The sequence below is a fragment of the Chrysochloris asiatica genome, unplaced genomic scaffold (genome assembly GCF_000296735.1).
Source record: "Chrysochloris asiatica unplaced genomic scaffold, ChrAsi1.0 scaffold00094, whole genome shotgun sequence".
Lineage (NCBI taxonomy): Eukaryota > Metazoa > Chordata > Mammalia > Afrosoricida > Chrysochloridae > Chrysochloris > Chrysochloris asiatica.
In genome coordinates this window covers 12,151,976-12,160,962 of record NW_006408612.1, presented here as the reverse complement: position 1 = coordinate 12,160,962, position 8,987 = coordinate 12,151,976, and the positions used below count along the sequence as shown (strand labels likewise).

The 8,987-nt window shown below is 37.2% G+C and overlaps 1 protein-coding gene across 1 annotated transcript in view; it reads left to right on the top strand.

Annotated features, from left to right (window-relative positions):
* The first annotated feature begins 1,185 nt into the window (after positions 1-1,185).
* CCDC141 (coiled-coil domain containing 141) overlaps positions 1,186-8,987 on the top strand; it is a 331,211-nt gene continuing 323,409 nt past the window's right edge. The window contains exons 1-2 of the mRNA XM_006866703.1: positions 1,186-1,287; positions 3,533-3,655. Of these exons, the coding sequence (XP_006866765.1) occupies positions 1,186-1,287; positions 3,533-3,655 (225 nt within the window). The remainder of the gene's footprint in view (positions 1,288-3,532; positions 3,656-8,987) is intronic.

Here is an 8,987-nt window from a genome sequence, read left to right as displayed (position 1 = left end):
TGAAGAGTAAATGAGTTGATTTAACTCCATTCTGGCTTTGTGTTAGAGATTTCCTAACGTTCCAGCAGGTTTGGCATCAGTGTCTCTGATGTGTTACATCTGACCTCTGACCCAAACTTCTGTGTTATTTTCAGCTGTTCTTTGACAGGGAATCCAACAGCTGCTGTTTAATACCACAGACAACTTGTGACACACGGAGAGTTTCTAGCAATAGGCTTACTCTGCCATCTTGGGCTCTGAGTTGAAGCTAGCTGTGGAGGAGGGGAATGGAGGTAGTAGAGACCAAACCTGAAGAGTAATATCAATTTTTCATCAGATAAAAAAAATTTTCTTTTGACAATGAACGACAACTATGAATTGTAATGAGTAGCTGTATTACTGAATTTGAAATTGCTTCTTAATACTATATACAGTGCTAACAAAGAAATGTTAGAATGATGGATATTTATATATAAATGCCAGTCAGAATTTAAGTTTTTTTTTCTTTTAAATCCCCTAAGAAATCTGAGGCTCTGAGGAAATGTGCATATTCCATATAAACTTAATTTGACAAAAGGCAAATGGAGATTTGCCTTTTGCCAAATGAAGTTTTGAGTAAAACAGATTTAGAGTTGAGTAAAACAGATCAATCTAGAAATGTATCTGAAGCAATTTTGTAATTTAAACCCCAAACCAATGCCAGACGCTTTTTTTTAGGTAACATTTTTTTTGCATGAGAGGAACTTTAAAAACTTGAAAAGATTGATAGCCAGGTCACTGACTTGCTGGATTTAAGATTTAAGGTGGCAAATGTGTAGTTTCAATGGCAAAACCAATTGGGGGTGTCTGGAAGTAGTTTTTGTCGTGTGTGTTTTTTCTCCATTTGTTATCAAGCATCAAATGATAGGCAGAAAGCTCAAAGCTGTCCTCCACATTTAAGATAATGGCAAAAATAACAGGCAGCTTAGTGTTACCATACTAGGGGTGTGTCGATTCTCACCCATGCTCTCCTCTCGCTGGTGATAAACTCAATGGGGTTGTCTATTTTTAACCTCCTGTTCTTTCCTTTTGGCAGAGTAATCAGTGTGAGCTGAGCTCTTTCCCTGAATGAATCCAAGTAACCCTGATGATTGCTTTCTGAAATGACCATCAGACACTCATCTGTACAGAAGCTGCTCACAGAATAGACTCTGATTCAAAAGGACCATGACTAGCCAAGGAAGTCCTGGTGTGGAGTTTTCTACAACAACCGTCAGTTCAGTAGCTGTGCAAGCTGGGGAGTCCAAAATCGTTATAGCTGTCATAAAGGTAAGTCACAACTTTCTCTTTCTGTGTGGCTGTGGGCTTATTGCTGCGTGAGAAAAACCCTCAAGAACAGTCCACGCAATCAGCATCTAGAAGACACCACGACAAGTACATATTATTGCTTTGAAAAAAATCGGCAGCTGAGACAAACCTCCACTAAGTTTCAGCCGGAGTTTCTCTTTTCCTTTCAGTTAGTCAGAAGACATGTATAGCAGTTTGGTTAAAAAAACAACAACAACAACAAAAAAAACCCTTTCAATTTGCCTTTTAAAAACAGGGATGTTTGTGATGAAAAACTCATGATTCCAGACTGAGTAGTCAAGGAGACCTGTGAAGGGCATACAGTTCTTGGAAGGTGGATGTGATGGAGGAGGGAGGTACTATCAGATGGGAGCTGGCACTGTTTTGAGCATGATGGAGAAAGTGCTTTGATACCATGCACTCTCCGGCAGCCCTGATTTTAACATGGTAAACACTAACCAGACTACTAAATCCTTGTCCCATTGTTGTGGTGGAAAGAAGACCCTGCCTGCAGAGGTGCAAAGGGCATATGTCAGATTTGCTCTTCGCAGGAAGTTGAAGCCACTGGGGCTTAAGGCTACTGCATGTCAAGCAATTTACCCTTTTGCAAAGATGACCCCAAGTCTTTAGGTTGAAGAAGACATCATGATTTTATTCCTGATAAAAATGCCTTGCAAAACTCCTGAAGCATTGCACTGCTGTTTTAGACCGTTCTTCACCCAAGGAAGTCAATGTTTAATGACGGGGTGCCTTGCAAACAAGCTGGTGCTCAGCAAGCAGACCCCACCAGGCTGAACCAAGTGGCTTTTCCTGGCCTTTTGTTATAGCACAGACATCAAGGCCTGTTTAATTTAACTTAATTGTCATGCATTTTATGGAAATTCCTAACAGGACCACTGCGCTTGACACCGAGCAAAGCGATTCATTATAGAAACTCATAATGCAAAGTATTCCTTCTGAGACCAGTTTACCACTGCTTTCGGAACTTGACCCCTACATAAACAAAACCTCTGCTGACTCCCGTTCCTACTGGTATTTTCATAGGCAGTGAGTTAAGATGAAAACAAGCTTGAAGCAGAAGTAGCAAGAATTGATCATCTGCATGTGATTGAACAATGTTTTGAATAACTTCAGATTTTAGTAGTGAGGAAAATATGAGGAATCAGGCCTAGAGAATATATGATGGATGAATCAGAGATACACTGAAAGTAAGACAAAAACTTTAAAATGACACTGTAAAAACTTTTATTTCCATTGAATTCTGTTTCTAAGAATGATTCTTCTTTCTACCACCACCCCCTTACCTCACTGTCTCCCATATAAAATAAATCCAAAGCTATTGGACATGGAAAAATCCACTAAGAGGGAGTAGAATGCCTCTCTCTGATCTATCTGGGTTTTTTGTTTCCAAACTTTTGAAGAACACTCATTATATCCTGGAATAGAAACACATTTTTCTAGTTTCTCTTGAGTAATTCAGTCATCCACATGCACATGCTTATTAGTAGCTCCCCTTGCTTAATTTACTTGTTGCTTCTTAGGAAAGCGGTTCCTCAGAAAATGCAATGATTAATTTTATCTTGGAGTACTGAAAATGACCTGAGTGTGGAAAAGAAATGGAATGGATTCAAATGGCAGTGCACCTAATTTTATTTTTAGTTTTGTTCATTATTTAATATTTAACAGTAAAATTTGAACAATGTTATGCTTTATCTTTAAACTATGACAAAAATCAATGGCTTCAACTGGTGTTTACTTTTTTCTGGTTGAAAGAGAAAGGTCAAATGTAATGAGACTAATTAGCTTAAGTGGAATTTACAAAAACTTCTCCCTATGGTGTAGTTTGCTTATTACTTAGCTAAGAGGAATCTGGCTGTATTTATGGAATTCCATTTTCTGAGCTGTATATGAATACGCCACTGTGAGCGTGACTCTGTCATTTTGTAATATTCTATAATATTGACTCCATGTCACATGTTCCTCATTTAGAAAGATTTTATTTTAATCCACTGTAACAAGAGAAGAATTTATCCTAAAAATTAAAAAAAGAAAAGGTAGGGCATGGAATATTAGACCTGTTAGGTTTACTTTAAGAAAGGATCATCTCTGTGAAAAGAATACAGTGTTCATAGGATACATGGATTTTTTTTTTTTTTTTAAGGAGAAGAATGAAGAAGAAAGAATAAGAGGAACTAAAAGTGCATTTTACTTTATTTTTCACTTTTAGAGCGGCAAATGGATACAACTTCAGTTAGCTGAATCACAGCCCAATCTTCTAGAAATTGGTAGCAGTCAAGATGAAACCAAAAAACTTCTCCATGATCATGAACTTCTTTTGGCCAAGCTCAAGGTAAGCCAGTAAGTTATGAAGCCAATACAAAATAAAGAGGAATAAAAAGCTACTGCTATACTTACTCTTGATTCATTCGCATGTCACTTGCCTCCTGGCCATTTTAATATGGTTCCAGATAGATAATGAAAAACAGATACAGTTATTTATGAGCAAATACCAACAATGAAGAGAAGTAGCACAATTTTTTTTTAAACAACAACAAAAATGTGATAGTAAGTTAGTAAATATATAGAGTTGTTTGTTTTGTTTTGTTTTTTCCTGGCTGTCTTAGTTTTAAAAAATGAAATCCATCCTTTTTCAATTTCATGCATTATATTTTCAAATCACAACAGATCCAAACTTTCTATTGTTAATGATCCCAGCTGAGAAGAATAATTTAGAGGCATGTTTTCTCCCTGCTAAACTATTGAAAATATCTGATGTTGTTTAGTACCGAGAGTTCTTGAAACCAAATAATACTTTTAGTATAACCAGATTTGTTATTTCATATATGTTATATCTACTTTATTAAGATTCTAAAATAACATTGCTTTGAAACTGCCAGATAAAATGTCTAATCAGTACTAGCTACATAACTTGTGTCCAGTGCAAAATGAAAAGGGGGGACAATTGGTAAAAAAGCAGATAAAAGCTTTTCATTGACTTGCCATCATAATTTGCATTCATTCATTAATATTCAAGGAACCCTGCTTGTACAGAGGTTAAGCAACTCAGCCTATAACTGAAAGGTGGGCAGTTTGAACCTACCAGATGCTTCATGTGAGAAAGATGTGGCAGTCTGCTTCTGGAAAGATCTCAGCCTTAGAAACCCTATGGGGCAGTCCTGTAGGGTCACTAAATATTGGAATAGACTTCACGTACACAGTAACATTTAACATTACTTCCTTCAGGCAGAGAGATACTTGCTGATTGAGTGCTGACCCTTCCTCACAGGCACCCAGAACCTTGTTCCATGATTCAGTGCATGGACTAAGCCTGATCTCTACCCTCCCCAAGCATATACCCAGGCCCACATTGGGTCACTAGGTGGGAAGGGAAGAGGACAAAACAGCAGAGAGGTGGTGGGAGGCAGGAATGCATGTGAGTTTTGGGTTCCAATCTCCCCCACACTCGCTATGTTGTTTCATTGAACTTCACTCCTAAAACACAAGTTCAAAGATATTTTGACAACTTTGACAATGAAAAAATTCAAGGTAATGATGGTAGAGCATTAAATCCCAAGCAGGGGTTCCAGTCTGAGCATGGGACAAATGAATGTGAGGCAAAATAATGTCTTCTTTCAGATCAAAGAAGTTTGATGAAGATTCAGAGGACTGCAAAGAGGGGGTGCTCAATATTTTCGGTATTTTTATATTAGTTCTAAACATCTTTGAACATCTAGACTGGAATTAACACTTGCTTTCTAGATTCAGAGACAGATCTGTTCCATATCTGATATACAAGTACATGGACAGTGGTTTGTTTTGAACAATGATAAAAGTAACTGGGTATCCGAATGAAAAGTCGAGGTTAGAATTAATACTGAAGCAAGTATTTAGAATACAAAACTTACTTGCTTCTTTAGATAATTTCTTTCTTATTCTCTTCTTTAAGTGGCTGTCTTTAAAAGTATAGCTATACCTTATTTTCTTGTGCTTACGTTATTGGCAACCCAATAGCATATGCTCACTTGTGTCTATGTGTTGTTGTTGTTGGGTACTGTTGAGTCAGTTCTAACTCATAATGATCCTGTGCACAAAAGAATGAAACACTGCCCGGTTCTGCGCCTTCCTCATAACAAGCGTTGTTATGCTTGAGTACATTGCTGCTGCCACTTTGTCAGTTCATCTCCTTGGGGGTCTTCCTCTTTTTCCCTGATCCTCCACTTTACCAAGCATGATGTCCTTCCTCAGGGACTGGTCTCTTCTGATAATAAATCTAAAGTATGAGAGACAAAGTCTCATCATCTTGGCTTCTAAGGAGCATTCTAGTTGCACTTCTTTCAAGACAGATTTTTTTGGTCTTCTAGCAATCCATGGTGCATTCAATATTCTTCTTCAACACCATAACTCAAATGAATGGATTCTACTCTATCTTCCTGACTCATTGTGCAACTTTCACATGCATATGAGGCTGTTGAAAACATCATTCCTTGGGTCAGGTGCACCTTAGTCCTCAAATTGATATCTTTACTCTTCAACACTTTAAAAAGTTCTTTTGCAGCAGATTTGCCTGATGATCATTTGATTTCTTGACTGCTGCTTCCATGAGTGCTGATTGTGGATCCAAACAAAATGAAGTCTTTGACAACTTCAATCTTTTTCCATTTATCATGATGTTATGTATTAGTCCAGTTATAAAGATTTTTGTTTTCTTTACATTAATGTACAATCCATACTGAAGGCTTTGTTCTTCATCAGTAAGTATTTTAAGTCCTCTTGGCTTCCAGTAAGCAAATCTCAGATTGTTAATGAGTCTTCTTCCAATCCTGATGCCATGTTCTTCATACAATCCAGCTTCTTGAATTATTTGTTCATCATAAGTATGGTGAAAGGATACAACCTTGGCACATACTTTTCCTGATGTTAAACCATTCAGTAAGGGGATGTTTGAAAGACTACCTTTTGGTCTATGTACAGATTCCTCATGAGCACAATTAAGTGCTCTGGAATACCCATTCTTCACAATGTTATACATAGGGTGTCATGATCCACACAATCAAAACCCTTTGCACAGTCAATGAAACACAAGTAGACACCTTTCTGATATTCTCTGCTTTTAGCCAAGATCTATCTAATATCAGCAACGGTATCCCTCATTCCACATCCCCTTCTGCATCCAGCTTGAATTTCTGATAATTGAATTCTGATAATGAACTGTTGTAACCTTTTCCTAATTATCTTCAGTAAAATTTTACTTGCATGTGATATTAAGTACATTGTTCAATTATTTTTTGTATTCTGTTAGGTCACCTTCTTTGGAATGGGTACATATATGAATCTCTTCCAATCAGTTGACCTGGTAGCTGTCTTCCTAATTTCTTGGCACCTCCAGAGCGGCATCAGCTTATTGAAAGATTTCAATTTGTGTTCCATCAATTCCTGGAGTCTTGTTTTTTTTACCAATGCCTTCATTGCAGCTTGAACTTCTTCCTTTAGTTCATTTCATCAGTTCTTGATTATATGTTACTTCTTGAAATGATTGAACACTGATGATTACTTTTTGGTACAGTGATTCTTGTATTCCTTCCATCTTCTTTTCATACTTTCTGTGTCAATATTTTACCCATAGAATCCTTCAATATTACATGTTGAGGCTTGAATTTTTTCTTCAGTTCTTTCAGCGTGAGACATTTTGAACATGCCCTTCCATTTTGGTTATCTAATTCCAGGTCTTTGCATATTCCATTATAATATTTTATTTTGTCTTCTCTGGCTACCCTTAGAAATTTTCTGTTTGACTCTTTTATTTCCTCTTTCTTCCATTCACTCTAGCGTCTCTATACTTAATAGCAATCTTCAGAGTCTCTTCTGACTTCCATTTTTGACTTTTCCTTCTTTTTAATAACCTTTTGCTTACTTCACGTACGATATTCTTGATGTCATCCCTGAACTCTTCCTGTCTTTGTTCATTAATGTGTAACGTATAAACCATAGGCTCTGAGGATCAGACTTTAGCTACCTGTAGACATAGCAAACTGTCCCTCATCTGATTATTCAGTAATGCTGGTTAGTAATCTCATACATGAGCCCTGGATATCCACAGACAAATGTAAAAACCTTCCCTAAAAGCCGAGACTGTAAATTCCAAAAAGGCAAGTCCCCCCCATCCAAAAAAAAAAAAAAAAAAAAAAGCTAAAGAGGATAGAGAGAAACACTGTTAACTGATGATATATGGAGGGGATAATAATCAATGTAATGAAACAAGCTATATGAATGGTTGAATGTGAAGCTGATGATGTGCCCTGTAAACTTTCATTCAATCCAAAATAAAAACATTTAATTAAAAAAAAAAACAACTCATAGGAAAAAAAAAATGTGTAACGTATCAAATCTGTTCTTGAGGTTATCTCTCAATTAAGTATATGGAAGGTCATATTTTGGCTCTCATGGACTTGTTTGCATTTTCTTCAGTTTCAGCCTGAACTTGCATATGAGCATGTTGTTCCACAATCTACATTGGGCTTGTTTTGCTGATTATATTGATCATTTCCACCATCTCTCCCCACAGATGTAGTTAATTTGATTGCTGTGTATGCTATCTGGTAAGGTCCATGTGTATAGTTGCCTTTTATGTTGTTAAAAAAAGGTATTTGTAATGAATAAGTCATTGGTCTTGCAAAATTCTATCATTCCATTACACAGAATTCATTATCCATATAAGGAGCTTATAACTCTAGTTTATAAACATCTTTCTGTCCTTTTGCACTGGTCTTCAGTTTCTGGACTAGTCATCTGGAAATGACTGTCATAAGGAGAGAGGACAGATCAAATCTTTGTGTGTACTGTAGATCTTACAAGAGTGGGCCATTGGATAAGGGGATCACTCTCCTTCCCTGCATGTGAGTCTGGGAACATGAAGTCTCAAATGTCTTTTGGTTTCAAATAGGCCTCTAATCATAATCCTTTTAATGTCCATCTCCCATGCCCTCACCCATTGCTCCTCTACCACCATCAACCCAGTCACTCAAGCCTAAAAAATGTTAATTAGCAACACTATCTTTTAGATATAATACATTGGCAATAAATAAATAAATAAATAATCAAGGAGCTGAGATCTATTTAAGATTCACCAACAAAAAATGTTAAAATACGAGAATCTGAGTTTCAACTGGCAAATGGGTAGATCATTAATTCAAACAAATTTACTAGTCATTATGCTGTTAGGTTGTTGTTGTTAGGTGCCGTTGAGTCAATACCAACTCATAACGACCTTATGCGCAGCAGAATGAAACACTGCCCAATCCTGGGCCAACCTCACTACTGTTGCCACACTTGAGTCCATCGATGCTGCCATTTGGTCAATCCATCTCCTTGGGGGTCTTCCTCTTTTTTTCTGACCCTCCACTTTACCAAACAGTGACTGGTCCCTCCTGACAATATGTCTGAAGTATGAGAGATGAAGTTTGGCCATCTTGGCCTCTAAGGAGCACTCTGACTACACTTCTTCCAAAATGGATCTATTGGTTCTTTGGTAGGCCATGGCACTTTCAATATTCTCCTCCAACATCATAACTCAAAAGCATCAATTCTTCTACTGTCTTCCTTATTCACTGTCCAGCTTTTGCATGAATATAAGGTTATTGAAAATACCATGGCTTGGGTCAGGTGCACCTTAGTCCTCAAGTTGA